Source organism: Callorhinchus milii, unplaced genomic scaffold, assembly GCF_018977255.1.
Source record: "Callorhinchus milii isolate IMCB2004 unplaced genomic scaffold, IMCB_Cmil_1.0 Scaffold2, whole genome shotgun sequence".
NCBI classification, from domain to species: domain Eukaryota; kingdom Metazoa; phylum Chordata; class Chondrichthyes; order Chimaeriformes; family Callorhinchidae; genus Callorhinchus; species Callorhinchus milii.
In genome coordinates, this window is record NW_024704743.1 from 96966258 (window position 1) to 96985052 (window position 18795).

The 18795-nt window shown below is 41.0% G+C and overlaps 1 protein-coding gene across 1 annotated transcript in view; it reads left to right on the top strand.

Annotated features, from left to right (window-relative positions):
* Positions 1-7079, top strand: part of sdc2 (syndecan 2) — a 57863-nt gene extending 50784 nt beyond the window's left edge. The window contains 4 exon segments of the mRNA NM_001292885.1: positions 151-271; positions 3119-3267; positions 4851-4998; positions 6393-7079. Coding sequence (NP_001279814.1) covers positions 151-271; positions 3119-3267; positions 4851-4998; positions 6393-6556 — 582 coding nt within the window. The 3' untranslated portion in view covers positions 6557-7079.
* Positions 7080-18795: the final 11716 nt, after the last annotated feature.

Below are 18795 nucleotides of genomic sequence, written 5' to 3' on the forward strand. Positions count from 1 at the left end.
TAATAACTATTGAGCAGTAAACTATTGCAGAAAGTTCTTGCAGATATAAGATCGCGAAGATTCTTAATCTTCCGTAAAGTGAAAGCGTTCTTAAGGGGACTGAGAAACATTGGAATTTTGACAGTGGAATCCCTTGTTTTTGTCTTATAGAGGCAGTCTGTCTCGGCAACAAAATTGCCATGGTCTGAAGACTTGTACGTTGATGATGCTATTGAATCTGGAAATTGGCCGGTTGACGATGATGATTATGATAGTTCTGGATCTGGCTCAGGTAAGCTGCTGACACCACTTCACTGCCTGTTTCTATCACCCTCTTCACTGAATTTTCTAAGGTAATTCCAGAAAATTAAATGGGTTGACTCCATTCTCGGCATTCAGCAATTGACATTTTTTTTAAGGATATGGCTGGTGTGTTTTTGGCTTTATAAACTGAGTATGTGCAAAGTTAGGTAGGGTAGTAAATAGTGAGGAGGACTGTAACCAACTGCAAGCAGACATACACAGAATGGTGGAATGGGCTGACATGTGGCAGATGGATTTCAATGTGGATAAGTGTGAGGTGATACACTTAGGTAGGAAAAATGATAGGAGGCAATATAGACTTGGTAGCTCAATCTTAAGGGGGGGTGAACGTACAGAGAGATCTGGTTGTTCAAGTAAGCGAATCACTAAAGGTAGCGGAGCGGGTAGATAAGGCAGTAAAAAAGGCATTTGGTGTACTGAGCTTTTTTAGTAGGGGCATAGAGTATAAGAGTAGGGAGGTTATGGTTAATGTATACAAAACACTGGTTAGGCCTCAGCTGGAGCACTGCGTCCAGTTCTGGGCACCTTACTTCAGGAAGGACATTAAGGCACTGGAAAGGGTGCAGAGGAGGTTCACGAGAATGATACCAGGAATGGGGAACCTTAGCTATGAGGACAGGCTGGAGAAGTTAGGACTTTCCCCATTAGAGCAGAGAAGGTTACGCGGGGACCTGATAGAGGTCTTCAAGATCATGAAGGGTTTCGACAGGTCAGATAGGGAAAAGCTGTTTCCGCTGGTAGATGTGTCTGTGACCTGTGGTCACAGTCTTAAGATATCTACCAAAAGAAGCAGAGGGGAGGTATCTGGGGAAGACGGGTTTGCAGGGTTATGGGGAGAAAGCTGGTGATTGGGGTTAGTGAAAGTGACTTGCTCTGTCAAAGAGCCGGCACAGACTCGATGGGCCGAATGGCCTCCTTCTGTGCCGTAACATTCTATGAATCTATGACCGGGGACACGTTACAGAAATCCAGTGTGCATTGTTATGCACTGGGCCTACAAAGATTTTCAACTTTGTTTCAGCAGTTTTGCACATGCATCCAGTTTTACAGAGGCAGCTTTCTGCAAAGAAACTGTGACCTTATGTGGAAACTTGAGCCCTGTAGAAATCCAGGAGTCAGCAGACACATTTGTGCCAGGTTTGACTTTTAAGTAATTCAGATATTAAACAATCCAAGATGGAAACAAGAGGGTGAGGTCATTGAACCTGGTCCAGCAGGTTATTAAACCAGGGCAGAGATTGAATCCTATTTTTTTCCTCGTCTCCTAGCCCATTGATACACTTAGTTTATGGTATCGATCAGTCTGCCCTTTAAACTTTCCAAATGAGTCTGCCTGCAATGGCATGCGCAGTGTACACAAAGTCCAGTTGACGACCTGATAACCCAGAGACTAGTCATATTTTTAGTGTTCAGTGCACCGGCCAGTGTTTCAAAGTTAGCCGGCTGGCCTTCTGCCTGCACTTTGGATTTTTTTTTTGTAAGTAAATGTCAGAGTCTAAACTCCATTCATGTTCTAACGAGGTGTTAGAAGATCTACATTATAATTGGGTTCTACTGTACAGGGAAAATTCTCGTGACAAAAATAACTGCTGTGTAAAGCCTTTCATTCAGGAGTAAACTATCAGTTAGAAAGGAAATATGATGCTCAATGAAGATGAGCTTGTGGCAGAGGGGCACGATGCTGTTACACTGCACATGTATCCAGCTTTAAAAGTGGCTGCAGTGAACACACAGCCCCTTCACCTAATGGGTCTTTTTCCAATAGAAGCTGCGTCCCTAGTTCCGCCCACAAACTATACAATCAATTCACATTACAGTACATTCTGTAAGTCAATTTACTGTACAGTACATTCTCTTAAGCGTGGTGATGAGTTTCCGCACGTATCAGACGCCTGGCTGACCAACACAACTACATTCTGTGAAGCACTTTGAAATGTCTCAATCACGTGATCAGATCCTATATCAACAACAACTTGGATTTATATAGCGCCCTCCACACCGGACGGTGTTTCAGAGCGCTTAAATGCAACGATTATTATTATCAGGTGAGCTAGGCAAGGGAGAGCCGTATGGCAGTGGAGCACAGCCCCTTTAGAGAAAAAAGTAGGTCTCAGGTTTTCAGCTGGTAGTTTGTAAAGTTCATTCTGAAGGGTAATCAGGAGAAGACGGGGATAACAGTCAAAATGTACAGGTACTTTCTGTGAATCATACAAAGAAAATAATGGCTACCTGAGTTACAAAGCCATAACCTTATTGAAGGATTCAGATGATATTTATTGTAAGTTGCAAGAGGAGAGATTGATGAGTTTATAGCCATAATCTGAGCTCTATTTTGCAATGAATAAAATAATTTTAAATAACTTAAATTTGGTATGGTGACTTTCACATTGAGGTTGTTCCAAAATGCTTTGCAGGGGGTAGTGACTGTTTTGTAATAGTGGAGTTAGTGAGAGGAGAAGGTGAAATCTCAGCCATCACCTAGGATTCAGATTTTTGACACCCATAGAAAAGAATGTGACTTTTGTTGTGCATTTGACTGCCACAAAATATAAATTCAACAACCAAAACACTTCTGTAAATAGAACAGTTGTCAACCTTGCTGACATGTGCCTATAATGGAAAGATCGCATTATAAGAGCGCGCTGCATCTCCAGGTTGGTTACTTTGGTGACCAGTGAAAATGTCAGTCAGATGTAAGCCTTCATAAAAGTAATGCATTTTCATCACATTGAAATACTTTTTTATGTGTATTATTTGTTACATACTTGTAATCCCCATATGCATTGAGATGAATCTTTTTTTCCCTTTCAACCAGGGAATTCTGCAATTGTACAAATGGCAACCTTTAATCCTCCACAAATGATTCCAGACATCCAAACGACTACCGCCACAACAAAATTGGTTATCGCAAGAGTGGAGCCAACCACGCAGAAAAAAATGGTCAGAAAACCTGTTCAAACCGAGGCAAGTGAATATTTAAGTTTATAGATGTACAGTAAAACTCGCATAAGTCTTAATTTTACAAATTGTATAATCGCCAAAGTTGTACATCGACCCAAGACCCATTCAGTTTCCTATCAAAACCACTTAGATTTCTTTGCACCAGTGAAATTAAGCACCTCCTAACTTGTAACGTTGCTCCCCTATCCTCCATTACTCCCGCACTTACCGGCTGCTTTGAATTGCGGGAAATGAATTCTTGACCAGTCGACGCATGCACACTTACTGGTCATCTGCTTTGAATCGTGGGAAACGTAGGCTTGATCCGTCTATGCATGCACAGAAGAACTTAATTTCCGTTATTCATTGCGATTCCAACGCTGGCCAGCAAGTGTGCATGCGGCAATAGGTTGAATCTTCTCACCTCCAGTGACAAAGTACTGCATCCACAATATAGATTGATTACATCAGATTTTATACGATTTATACAGTTTGCCTGCAACTCGGATTTTGTGTAAGTCATATTAAATGTTATGGGCCAAATGGATACGACTTGTGAGTTTTACTGTACTTTCAGATCTGCAATAAAATGGCTTTTTGTGAGCATTTTCTATATTTTGTGGTCTATATGGCTTTACAAACATCCGGCACTTTATCTACTGCCTCCCCAGTTTAAGGTTATTTTACTTATCCATTGGGACCATACCATTTAATATCATTTACACAAAGTCCGAGTTGCAGGTACAGATTTAAAATAGCTGCCAAAAGAACCAGAGGGGAGGTGAAGAGAATTTCTTTTCACACAACGAGTTGTTCGGATCTGGAATGCATTGCCTGAAAGGGTAGTGGAAGCTGATTCGATAACAACTTTCAAGAGAAAAGTTGATAGATATTTGGAGAGGACAGGTTTGTAGGGCTATGGGAGAGCGCGGGGGAATGGGATAATTAGGATAGCTTTTTCAAAGAGCTGGCACAGACACGATAAGCCGAATGGCCTCCTGTGCTGTACTATTCTTTATTCTTTTCTTCTCCCTTCTCTACCTCCCCTTCCCGCGACCCCCCAACACACACACAAATATGTTCACGTTTATGTTAGTGCACACTGAGTTGGTAAAGGATTAATCAAGAGAGAGCATACGTTTAATAAAAATAATAATCCTTGCATTTGATATAGCGCTTTTCACGTCTTCTAGACGTCCCAAAGCGCTTCACAGAATATACTGTAAAGTGAATTGACTGTATATTTGTGGGCGAACGCAGCAGCCAATTGCGCACAGCAATGTCCCACAAACAGTCATGGATTGAAACTGACCAATGTATTATTGTTTTGTTTTTTTGGAGGGATTATTATTAGGCGTGTGGAGTACGGAAACTTGCCCAAGGTTTCGCCCTGCCTGGAATTGAACTCAGGTCTCTCACTTGCAAAGCGAGTGCTCTAACCACTGAGCTACAGGACTCTTGTATCTTGTAACCTCCAACATGCTATTCCGTGGAATCCTGTAGCTCAGTGGTTGTGCCATGACAGCTGCATGCCCTTCACTAAGATGTTAAGGGTAGCTTTATAATCTAATTTGTTAATTTGTTCACCATTGCCATTTTCGGGACAGATGACTGTGGACACCCCTATTCAAGATAAGCCAAAGAAAACGGATGATTTTGTTATTGAAAAACCAACTATCAATACTGATGATGATACTGAGGTCTCGGCAGAAAAACATTCAGAAAGCCTTTTCCAGAGAACAGAAGTTCTTGCAGGTAAATTAGATTTCTACCTTGTGTCATCCTTTCACGATTGAATATTAAAACTACAAAAATACGGCTATTAAAGGTGATTACTAAATGAGTGAAGAATCAATCGTACGTTTAGACCACATTTTATTACAGTTTAGTTGATCAATCCTGAAAAGCAGTTTGAGCGCACCTAACTTAGTGTGTTCACGCATTGCAAGAGAACTTTTAGGGAGGGTTGTGAAAATGCAAGCAGCTCATTATGGACTCTGATGGACTATCCAGGCTTCTGGTATGTTGACCTTTATGAACATGCTATAAGTATAGCAAAATTTAAAATGGGTCATGATCATCCATTAGCTTCTGTTTCAAAGTCCTTTAGCATTTTTATGTTGGCATATCCTCCATAGTGTTGCGATGAATGCTCTTAAGAATTTCAAGTATAATGATATTGTATTATGTAGTGGTTATGTGCATTTATGTTGCTGAGCAGTGCACAAAGAAAATAATCACTGGCATTAGCATATGAATGGGTCCATTCCAATTTTGATTTCAAGTGTAATCTTTGAATTTGATTGTGTTTGTTTAAATGCTGAGAAGTCATCAATACAAGCTTAAATAAAAATATTTCCAAGACTGCTTCAAATTTCACTTAATACTTCATTTTAACAAACAGAAGTGCTCGTAATGTTTCCATTCAAGGTTTTGGTATTGTCAGTTTTGTGTAGTCTCTTTTTGTTCCTCAGAGAACTAAGCTGCTGTTACGAAGACAACCTTGGTTTGGACACTAGCTAAGAATTTCTGATTGGAAACTGGTCATAAGGATTAGAATACTATCGTGCATTTGTTTAGCTTGTACATTATACCTAGAGTTCAACAGGAGAAAGGTGCACGTCCACTTAGCAAGTGCTGGTGTGTTTAAATAGTACCTTACATGTTGGGAAGCACATTTTACAGAGATGAGGCCAGAAACCGAGCAAACAGGAGAGGGTGGTAATTGTAGGCATGGTCGAAAGAGTTGTTTTCTTTTAGGATGCTTTTAAAGACTGAGCAGGGGGTGAGATGGAAAGATTTAGGCAGGGAGTTCCAGAGAGGAGGTTATAATCGCTGCAGACTCAGTAGCTATGGTGGGATGGAAGGGCAAGTCACGCACAGTTGGCCTGAGTTTACCAAGTAGAAGGGGCAAACAGGAGAGTAAGGCTGGAGAAGATTAGCGAAGGTAGAGACAGCAAAGATGTGCAGGGGTTTATTGTTAAGAGTGATGATCTTGAAGACCATCTGGTGGTAACCAAGTGCTGTATAATGCAAGTTGTTGCTTCTTCCTCAAGGTACTGTGTGTGTGTGTGTGTGTATAATTTGATAGTATACAATTGCTTGTTTCTGCAAGCTATTTTCTCACTGGTTTAATATCTGTCTTGCAGCTGTTATTGCTGGAGGAGTCATTGGCTTCTTATTTGCCATTTTCCTCATCTTGCTCTTGGTGTACCGCATGAGGAAGAAGGACGAAGGCAGCTATGACCTCGGTGAACGTAAACCATCCACCGCGGCCTATCAAAAGGCACCCACCAAGGAGTTTTATGCATAAACCTTAAGAGTATCTCGATTTGCGAGATCACTGAACTATATTAATTAAAGCTTTTGCATAGAGATAATGAAGACCTTTTCTTAATGAAAAGCCACAAAGGCTCTCTTGTAACGAACCCTGTTGTATTTAAAACATTTTCCTGTATTCTTTTTAAAGAAAAAATGCCATTTGACTTAGTCTTAATGCTTTAAGATTGTGACTGTGAACAGCAATGGCTTAGTATCTATCGTTCACTGAAATTTGCGGAAGAAAAAAATACATTTTAACTACATCTGCAGAGCGAATGGAAGTATGAGAGATACTTGTTCTGCATCCTTCAATTTTCTATGAGAGTTCTATAATTTAGTCATAACACACATGAAAATTGATCTTACAAGTTAAAAATGTTCATTAATTTATCTTTTCAGATATGTTAAAATGCCTTTCTATAGTTTTCATGGTGCAATTTGTCTTCAAATAATTCAGATATGTGTAAATGTAATTTCTGCTATGGGAGCTATGTAAACATTGACCTCTACTTTGTATAAAACAGTAGTGTCACAATGTTTATTTTACACTGTGCTTGATTTCTTTAAGCATCTCTCAGATGAGTGAGTTCCTGCAAAAGAAGTACCAAATTTATTTTTGGTTACATTATTTAGTTTACTACCCATGTGTATTCCCAGATCTCCTGTACATAAGATCTGATATAAAGAATAATTGACCAGAGCAGACCCAAAGACTTAGTGGCTTAAGCTGCAGTAGGTTTATATAGCCACAGATGTATGTTAAACTCAAGTCAGTTTATGTAGCTACAGATGTATGTTAATTTTATTTCTTTTATTTTTTTCTTAATTTGGTAGGAAAATGAAGATTTTTTTGAGACCAGAAATTCTAAAATGTACAGGTACAGGTTTTTACAAACTTATTAAGTGCCTACATTGATTTTCTGGTTCTTTTTAATACTGTCTTGCAGACATTTTTGAGGTTGACGTCAGCAAATGTATGGTATTTTGTAAGCTCAATTAATTTAATTGCTATGGTTTTTACAGTTTAATAGACTCATTTTAATTTGGAATATGGGGAATATAAACTACTGAATAAATTACGTGGCCCACTAATGAATTAACATTGCTTTGGTTCATTTGTCTTTTAGGAAACCATATACGTTGCCGGCCTTTATTGGTGTGAATGCATGATTCATTAACCTCAGGTTATTCCCCTATAGACTTGTCGGGGACCAAATAAAACGTTAATGAGGCTCATCACTGCATTTTTACGTTCAATTGAAATGAGAAAATGCTAATTTGTTTCCATTTTAGTTAATGGTTAAGGACTGTCTCAAACCACCGAACATCTCAAGTGATGTTTCCTTTTTGTAAATAAATGAAATTTGAGCACTAAGGGAACAGCAGTTAATATTGAAATAGAAAAGAAAGATAACTTGTAATTTTCTCAAGAATTCTAGCAAATCTTTTTAGGTAATATGTGGGCAAGCAGATAATTGTAAGAATACATACATGGATGTGTTTCTTTTTTTTAAAAGCACGCATAATGACAATGCCTACAATTGTATTTTTATAGGTATATTTTTTTTCTTCTCTATCTCCAAAAATACTGATGAAAATGTTGCTGATCTGCAACTTTCTTGCAGCGAGAATATCAGTAATTCACATGCCCAGGAGCCTTCAAATAAAATCTTGAAATATGTATATTTCTGATTTTTAACAGGATACCTCAATCCAAGCGTTAATGTTTTTATTAAATCACTTTCCCGACCCATTCCTGTTTGATTTTCCTCAACCTGAGAGTAGTCATCAGTTAACTGTTCAGAATTTGTGGGTTGCAACTTTTTCCCTTTCCAGGATTGCTCGGTAAATTGACTACATTATGTGCCAATGCGTATTTATAATGGATTTAAGAGATTTACACAATTAAAATACTTGGAGACTCATCATATTGCTCCCAGAGCAAGGTAATTATTTGAGTTCCTAAATGAGCAACTGCACCTTGCCTACACAGTGAAAATGAGGGACACCATTGGTGTTGATTGTTGTCTTCACAGAATAGTGAAATGAGTGTCCAAGGCTCCATACACAGGAGTTAATGGATCTGCCATACCATTCTGGGCGGGGGAAATGTTTGTAATAATAATGGAGCAAGTGTTGCTTGTCATAATAACCCATCAATTCTCTTTCATGTCATAGTTATTTCAAGAGCATTATTGGGAAAGTTGAATGGGCAACTTTTCCCCAAATCTAGGAGTATGGTTTGACATGGGGAGACTTGGAAGAGTAAAGTTAAACAGAGAAGCCTGGGTGGGGGTGAGAAACTTGGATAGATAAGAAGGGAATGAAATGTATTCACAAAAATATAAGTTTTGATTTTCGGTTTTGCTGTTCATTTCAGTTGATTTTGAACATTTAATCAGCATAGAAAGAATGCATAAAATATCTAGTTTAGTACATTTTGCTCCCAGTTTGAGACTTCACTCTTGTCCTCTTACCACAATAGTTTGTTCAGCTGCTGTTCCTGCTATACATGGACCGTAATGTATCTAATAGTAGTTTATAAAGAACATCTGGACCTGATGGATTTTTGAAAATACAGTATAACAAGTAAGTTGAACATAATGAACATAATATCAGAATTAGTCAGAGGCTGAAAATGATTTTCTTAGTTCCGTGTTATACTTTGGTGTATCAAGAAAGCACTGACACAGCCAACTATTTTCCTTAGTTGTTTCAGGGTAATTCAACGAGTATTCCTGTGAATAATTTCATCAAATTAAATGTGTTTCAGGGAGTGATTTTACATAGAAATAGGAGTAGGCCATTCGGCCCCTCGAGTCTGTTCAATAAGATCCTAGCTGATCTGTACCTCAAGTCCAATTAGCCGCCCTTGCCTCGTATCTCTTAACACCCTGACCTAACAAATAACTATCCACCTCAGTCTTGAAGATGTGAAGGGATTAGGGTTACCCTTGTTCTGGATTCCCCTACCAGAGGAAATAGTTTTATCTGTATCTACCCTATCAAATCCTTTTATTATTTTAAAAATCTCAATCTTTTAAACTGAAGGGAATTCAGACCAAATTTATGCAACCTGTCCTCATCATTTTCACCTACAAAATACAGTGAAAGTCCTATGAAGTGCTTTTGAGACATTTGGAGTACATGATAACATCTGCCTGGCCTCCGCCTCCTGCCCCATGTCCCTTACCATCCCCAACTACCACTTCTGGTACACATGATAAATCAGTCCCTCTCCTCAGGTTCAGTCCCACTCCCATTCAAAACAGCTGTCATCACTCCCCTCCTCAAAAACCTCCTCTCAATCCCTTCAACCTTGCACACTACTGTCCCATATCAAACCTGCCCTTCCTTGCCAAAGCCTTGGTTGTTGGGAACCAATTTCCCTCATACCTTGCTCTCCAATCCCTAGTCCAGTCTGGTTTTTGGCCAGCCAACATCGCAGAGACAGCACTTGTTGAAGTAACAAATGACATCCTCTCTGACCAAGGCCCCCTCTACCTCCTTGTCATGGACCTCCACTGCATTTGACTCAGTCGATCGCACCATCCTCCTCCACCGCCTCTCCAGCTTGGTGAGACCACAATTGCATGGTTCGAGTCCTACTTAACCAACTGCCAACATTACCTTTCGCAAATGACCAGTCACCTGCGGGTTAACCCAGGGCTCCATCCTTGGCCCCCTTCGTTTCCTCATCTACATGCTCCCTCTCGGGGGTGTCATCCACAGACATGGGGTCAACTTCCACATGTATGCAGATAGCACACAAATCTACTTCAGCTGCGACTCCCAGTCTGCTGATGGCCTGTCAGTTTGTTTGATGGACATCAGGGCCTGGATGAGCGTACATTTCCTGCAGCTGAATCTCAGCAAGATGGAAGCCATACTTGTTGGCTCCTGTCAACGTCTTCTCTCCTGCGGGTCTGAACTGCTCAATCTCCCCGGGCTCTCCCTCAGACTCTCCAAACCCGTGCGCAACGTATGTGTTTCTACCAGCTTTCCTTTCTACCGCACATCCGTTCCCTGACCAGGACCGCTTCTTTCCACCTCTGCCACATTGCCTGCCTCTGTCCATACCACACATTCGACGCAGCTGAAACACTTGTCCACACCTTCGTCACTTCCTCGCTGGTCTCCCCAGCTCCACCATACACAAAATTCAATTAATTCAAAACTCTGCGAGATACTTGCACAAAACTACATATCCCCATCACACCAGTCCTTACCAGGCTCCAATGGCTTCCAATCACCGAACGAATCGATTTCAAGATCCTGTCACTCGTTTTCAAATCACTTAATACCCTACCTCCCTACCTATCTGACCTGCTTACCCCTCACTCCACCACTTGCTGCCTCCAGCCTTCTATTTGCTGCCTCCAGCCTTCAGCCACTGAGTCGACTGGAGTCGACTGGAGTCCTGTAGCTCAGTGGTTAGAGCACTCGCTTTGCAAGCGAGAGACCTGAGTTCAATTCCAGGCAGGGAAAAACCTTGGGCTAGTTTCCTTACTCCACACGCCTAATAATAATCCCTCCAAAATCAAAAACAATAATAAATTGGTCATTTTCAATCTACGACTGTTTGTGGGACATTGCTGTGCGCAATTGGCTGCCGCGTTCGCCCACAAATATACAGTCAATTCACTTTACAGTGTGTTCTGTGAAGCACTTTGGGACGTCCTCCCGACGTGAAAAGCGCTATATCGAATGCAAGGATTATTATTATTATTATTATTACTACTCCCTGAAATTCTCCCTCAATCCCTCCACCTTGCCCCCTCCATCCCCACCTTCAAATCCTGCCTAAAGACCTTCCTTTTTGATCATGCTTACAATCACCTCCGCTCCCCCTGGCTCCTTGTCAGATTCTGCCACTGTGAAGCACTCCTGGACACTCCCCCACATGAAGGGCTCTATATAAATGCAAGTTGTTATTGATAAAGCACCAAATCAAATACAAGGATTATTATTTTTACAATAACCAGCAGTTTTCAACATAAATTTTTTTTTAAGATTTCATCTTGCGGGCGTGACTTGGTTTTGTGGTTTTAAGTGCCACCTGAGAATCAATTCATAACGGTCCTTGACATGAAAGCATTAAACTGCACAGTTTGTTTGTGACCTGCAAGGCAAAGCTTGCTCTTTGAAATATTCAAGTCTCATAATTCTAGTGTAAGGGTTACGCAGTATTTGTTGAAATCTGTCATTATGGTGTGGTGGAATCTACAAGAACTGCAGAATATCTGCCTTTTTGGACAATAGATGAGTATTGTTGATATTCTGTAATAGAATACTGTAGAACCAAAGCAAGGACAAGGATTTGAGAGTCGCCAAAGGCAGCATTCGGCTCTTGTTATTTCTTAATTTTTAAAAGAAAATGCAGGATGGAAATTGTTGATACAGCAGTTGTATGTGACGCAGTAGTTTTGCGTGATACTCGTCTGGAGACCAAAAACAACTCCAAAATCCTATTCTTCACCACCCACCGCCTCCTCCGCATGCCCCGTCAAGCACCCTCAACCTGATGTCAAGTGCGAAGATTTCTTGGATTTCTTTATTTCCAGGAGAGATAACATCCGCCTGGCCACCTCCTCTTCCTCCGGCCCCATGTCATCCTCACCCTCTTCCCCCCCCATTCCTTCCGCATCACTCATTCCTCCTACCATGGGCCCCAACCTACACTCCTTTGCCCTTCCTTTCTCTCTCATCTTCCATCACCCAGATGAAACCCACCACCTGCTGCTTCCACGACCTCCCCACTCAGCTGCAGGTCGCTCAACTCCCACTCCGCTGCTGGTCGACATGATAATTCATGATAAATTGAGAAGGGAAAAGTTGGACTCCGAAAAAAGTTTAATTCAGTAAAAATAGATTTCATTTGGAACATTGGGAAGAGGCCTTCCCCATACACGTGTTGCTCGTGTAGTTGGGTAACAGTACAACATTGTTTGACAGCACAACTTTAAACTCTTTCTTCATTCTCAGAATGTTAACACTAAATGTGAGGAATTCTGACAAGTACCTCAGTGGAACACCAAGAAAATGTCTTGAATGTTTCATACGTCCAGCTGAGGTCATCTTGCCCAATACCAGGGTTCAGAGGTCACCTAAGGACACATAATATAATAACCCTTGCATTTGATATAGCGCTTTTCACGTCTTCTAAACATTTCAAAACGCTTCACAGAATATACTGTAAAGTGAATTGACTGTATATTTGTGGACGAAATACGGCAGCCAATTGCGCACAGCAGTGTCTCACAAACAGTCGTGGATTGAAGTGACCAAATTATTATTGTTTTTTTTAGGGATTAGTATCCCCGGAAAACTGATCCGCCAATCGACTGACACCCTGGATCCTACGTACTGCTAGGTAAACAGAAGCGTGTGGAGTAAGGAAACTTGCCCAACATTTCGCCCTGCCGATAATAGAACCTAGCTCTCGCTTGCCAGGCGAGTGCTCTAACCACTGAGCTACAGTACTCCACAGTTGTGGGCCAAAAAAGGATAGTTCAGGTTTTTCAAAGTATTTTTTGTACAGATTGACTTTCAGCCAAAAATTTTACTCATGGTAAAAATCTATTTATGGTGAAAACCCAGAAAAGACCGATTCAAAAGCTTCATAAGTACATCGTCTCTTTGTAATTCCAAATTTACTAAGCTGGTGTACCATGTCTAATGCATCGTAAAGGTGGGCAATATCCAGCTGATATTGGATACTCCTTTGAGTAGTATTTATTATACTGTGATATTGGCAGATAACACTGAGACCCCATTAAGATGTTAATGCTTTAAGCTCACATTACCAGGCTGTAAATTTACCCACTTTCAGAGAAAGTCTCTATCTGAACAATAGCTGTCTTCTGCTTAACTGCGTCTGTGTGCCTTTGTTCCTTCGTTCCTCCGGGTCTGGCCTCCTCCTGACTTCATTCCTACGGGTCTGGCCTCCTCCTTGTCCCCCGTGTCCTCCACTCCACCCTTGGCAGCTGTGCCTTCAGCCAATATGCCCTAAGGCTCTGGAACTCCCTTCGCCTCGCCCCCTCGCTTCCTATTTTCAGGTCTCTGCTGAAGACCTTTCTTTTCGACCGCGCCTTTGGTCACCTTCCTCCCCCTCTCCCTGGCTCAGCCCCGGGATCCATTACTGTAAAGCGCTCTGATGCCCTTCGGCGTGGAGGGCGCTATATAAATCCAAGTTGTGGTTGTGTGCCAGTAGTCTATTAAAACTGCAATAGATTATCTTCTTGCTCCTTGCAATAGTAAAAGTATTTATGATTACACATTAAAAGAAAACCTACTTATTCCTATTTGAACCTTCTATTGTATTATCCTTATCTCTGCCCTAAACAATATCTCCCATTTGCCTTTTGATAACCAATAACTGTTTCTTCATCTCATTTAACACTTCCAAAGTTAATGAAATTCAATCCCATTTACTTTTCATCTTTTGTATGAGATTCCAGGCATTGTGACATTAAATGAATCAGAGAATTGCTTAATCGGTTGTCTTCTGGGGATTGTCACATCATTTCCTGGATTTCTGACAAACGTTTAAGGTGCCTGCAACAATGTTTAGAAAGATTGGACCATTGTTGCTTTGTTGGTATTTAGCATTCATTGTATAAGTAAAAGGTGAATATCCATTTCTGTGGCGTGCTCCAGACTTGACTGGTGTAGTGCTTCAGCTTTTAATTTCTTTTTAACAGCTGATGGGAATAAACCACCTGTGCATTAATCGCCTTTTATTTGAAAAAAACCCCAGATAAATATTTGAATACAATTTACTGGTAATGCTTGAATGGCTTCCGTATGTGGATGAAACATTTAAATTTTAAAAAAACTTTTAAAACAAATTTTCCCCCCTGCCCTTCCCCTCCCTTAGAACTCCGCCTTGCTTGAAGGGTGCAATATAAATGCATGTTCTTGTTAAAAATGTGTGTAAAATGATGAGTGCTAATCCATTTTTATCTTATTTATTATAGTTTTTTTTAAAAAAATAAGTGATTTATTATAACATCCTGTAAATACTTGTACTGAAAAATACCCCAACGTTTCAATGTCCTGCGATTATCAGCAAAACGTTTCTTCTGAAAATAATGTTAATGCATATGAGAGGGGAAAATTAATGGTGCACAAGGTCAAGTCAGAGTGTAATCAATCTTAAACGGGAGTCTTTTTTCTGTTGAAATGCCAAAATTCAGCACCAGAATTAATTCATAATTGTTTTGGGAAAATTATCTCTAGATTCCATAAAAATTACAGGCACCAAAACAGGCCATTTGGCCCAACTAGTCCCTGCCGGTTTTTATGCTCCACATGAGCCTCCAGTCATCCTAATGCCATCTTCCTCTCCACATCTCATACCCTTCTATTCCCTTCTCCCTCACATATGCCAGATGTAGACGGTGATCTTTAAACCACTGATATTTATATTGTTTATATTTGCTTTTGATGATGGACACAGATTTTAACACAGTTGCTATAATCTATTTGATTCACAGTCAACATGTTTTATTGCCATGGTTTTCCTGCTTTACCACTGCACTACAAAAAGGATTCATTAGCATTTAAACCTCAATCCTGTGCTGAGCTTACTACATAAGTAAGGTATTTACAATTTGGCCATGAGCTACCTCTTAAAACTTAATTACATCTGAGTAGTTTTTCTTCATGTCCCAAATGCCGTGATGTAAGCAATGTGTTTGCATGTTGCCACTCCCAAAACTGCAAGATCATTAGCTATGCAAATCTCTGTTAGCGGGAGAGGATTAGTTAGCCTGTTGCTAATCGTATTTTGACACAAAAGCTATTTAACTTCCACTGAACTGTTCACTTCCTTGAAAGAGATGAAGCTTAAGTGAGCTTTATGCTTGAGGCTACAAGACTAGAAGCATTTATTTCTACATGACTGGGCTCATTTCCAGTCATTATTTTGCAAGTTTCTTTCACAAATTTCCAGGAAATTTAGACATTATTTGTTGTGGGTCCTTCAAAGAGTTGTTGTAGTTTGGCATGAGTGACACACAGCGTTAGGAGCTATAGTTAAAATGAGCTTTGCATTTTGACTAAATTTATTCACACAAGGTTGCAAAAGTCTCTTCTTTTAATTAACTTTACCTTCCAATTGTTTTAATTCTCAGCAATAAAGCTTCTCTATGTTCTTCTGACAGCCATTGACGAGCGAAGAACTCCTTTTTAACATCTATATGCCCCCCTTGGTGATATCATCCGCAGACATGGGGTCAACTTCCCCATGTATGTGGATGACATCCAACTGTACCTCTCTGCCTCCACCCTTGACTCCAGGATTATTGTTGTCCTCACAGACTACCTGTCGGACATCAAGTCATGGATGAGAGGCAATTTCCTGCAGTTCCTCAGCATTCTGTTTGACCCTCAACTGTCCTTCATACACCACATCTGTGCCATGACCCGCTCCGCCTTTCCCCACCTCCGCAACATCGCGCGGCTCCGCCACTGTTTCACACCGCAAGCCGCCGAAACCCTCATACACGCATTCATAACATCCGCTCTCGACTGTGCAACCTCCCTCCTTATCAGCCTCCCCAACTCCTCCCTTTATAGGCTGCAGATTATCCAGAACTCTGCAGGCCATGTTCTCTCCCCATATCATATTCAATTCCAGGCAGGGCAAAACCTTGGGCAAGTTTCCTTACTCCACACGCCTAATAATAATCCCTCCAAAAAACAAAACAATAATAAATTGGTCATTTTCAATCTACGACTGTTTGTGGGACATTGCTGTGCGCAATTGGCTGCCGCGTTCGCCCACAAATATGCAGTCAATTCACTTTACAGTATATTCTGTGAAGCGCTTTGGGACGTCTAGAAGACGTGAAAAGTGCTATATCAAATGCAAGGATTATTATTATTATTATCATGCTTCACGACCCTATCACCCCCATCCTCGACCGACTCCACTGGCTTCCCATCACACAGTTCAAGATCTTCATACTCATATTCAAGCCCCTCCATTGCTTTGCCCCTTCCTATCTCTGTGACCTGCTAACCCCTTATCAACCTGTCCACTCCCTCCGCTCAGCAGACTCAGGCCTCCTCCCATTCCTCGCCTGGCCCACCCCACCCCACCATTGGCAGTTGGGCCTCCAGGCTCTGTGCCCCCACCTTTTGGAACTCCATTCCAGATTCCCTTCACCTCACTCCCTCCCTTGCCTCCTTCAAGGCGTGTCTCAAGACACTTCTCTTCGACGTCCTACCCATGTGAAATATGCTATTGAAATGTAAACTTATAATGTATTTTCTAAGGAAAGTACATTCATTGGTTTACTGTTTTTTGGCACCAATACCGTATTTAGTTGAAGCTCCTCTCTGGATTAGATGTGCCTTACTAGGTATACTTTGAGACGTCTAATCACAGACTTCCAAGTATAAGCTTGTAACACTAGTAGAATTCCCAGAATGAACAGCAGATTTCATTGCAGAGTTGCATGTTATAAATTATATCAATCCACACAGATTGAGTTGTGGTTTGCTATGCAATTTGGTATTGAAAGGTGGGGAACAGCAGGCTATTTAGATTGTTATTCACTACCTATGAAACCATTTTAACCTAATGGATTGAATTCAGATACAGGTTCAGGACTCCTCAATAGCCAGCGGGAGTAAGATTTGTATAATCACACAAGAACAAATAACACTTGTAAGTTTGGAAGAATGTCCCTTAAGTGCTTTAGGAGATGACAAATACATGGAAAAGTTCTTTTGGCTGCATTTGGAGTAAGGTATGGCCGGAGGTGGGCAATGTGTGATTAGTCCCTTCCAACAATTGCTTCTCAATTACATTTGACGTAGGATCTTTCACATCAGGAGAATGTCTTCAAGTGCTTCACAGGAATATGCTATAAATTGTAATGACTGTATTTTTTAGGTTAATGCGGCAGCCAATTTGCTCACAACAATATTCCATAAACAGCCTTGCAGTGAATGACCAATTTTATTTAGAGAGCTGTTGGGAGAGGACACTGGCAGAAATTCCCTTCTCTTTTCAAATAATGCCATGACATCTTTAATGTCCACTTGAACAAGCAGACGTTAACTTGGTTTAACGTCTCAGCTAAAAGATGGCACCCCTAACAATGCAGCATAATCCAAGCAGTGCACTGAAGTGTCTGCAAATTTCTAATTCCTGATGTAGGCCTTGAACCCATATCCTATCACCTTGAAACCTATCTCTTTAATCACTCCTATGGTCACCTGCCCCTGTACCGTCTCCTTTGCTTATCGTCTGACCTCATCTCAGTGAAGTGTTCGCAACATTATTTTACATGAAGGGGACTATATAAATGCAAAGTGTTTGGATCCTTCTGAAGCAACCTACTTCAGGGGATTTGAAATGTTCAAAGAAGGGCAAGTGTTAGCTGATTTATTCTTAGAAATTATCAATGAGTTCAAGTAAAAAGCAAATTGCCATTTGATTTGCATGTAAGTTGCCAGCACTTGCTCTTTAGGAGACATGCTGAAAGTGAGTATTTGTAGGCACATCCAGTCCAAATCTGGAGAAGAGCCTTAACAACGACAACAACTTGCATTTATATTGCACTCTTCACCCGGGGCAGCATCTCGGAATGCTTAAAAGTGCAAGAGCCTGACGCCTAGCCGGGGGAGGGAAGAGGTGACTAGAAAAACGGTCGAAGAGGAAGGTCTTCAGTTGTAATTTAAAAGAGGGGAAGGAGGCGGGGAGGGGCAAGACGGAGGAATGGGGGGTGAGAGTTCCATAGCTTCGGGGCATAGTGGCTGAAAGCACGGCCACTGACGATGGAGCAGAGGGACGAGGGACAAGTAGAAATCCAGAGCCTCAGTCTATCAGATGCACGCACCCTATGTCTAAAACCTGAGTTACAAGTTGGGTAATAATTCCCATATATATCAGTTGATGTCCATGTAACTCAATGTGGTCTCTCAGGTCTTTTGCCTGCCTCCTTACCCCACACCAACAAATTTGGCATGATGCATAAAGGTAACTGTGACAACACAAAGGTAAACTTTATCAAAGAGACACCATAATAAATCCCATGGACTTGTGCCATTGAACCGTATTTTATTAGATGATACATAGTGCAGGAATTTTCCAGGCAGAGCAGTCTTCACCATAGCCCAGTCCACTCCACTCACTTGAAGAGCGGTCTCAATGGTTCTATTTTAGGATGAATAAGGACTAAAAGAATGCCTTTTGTGAGATTGTGCATTAATCTG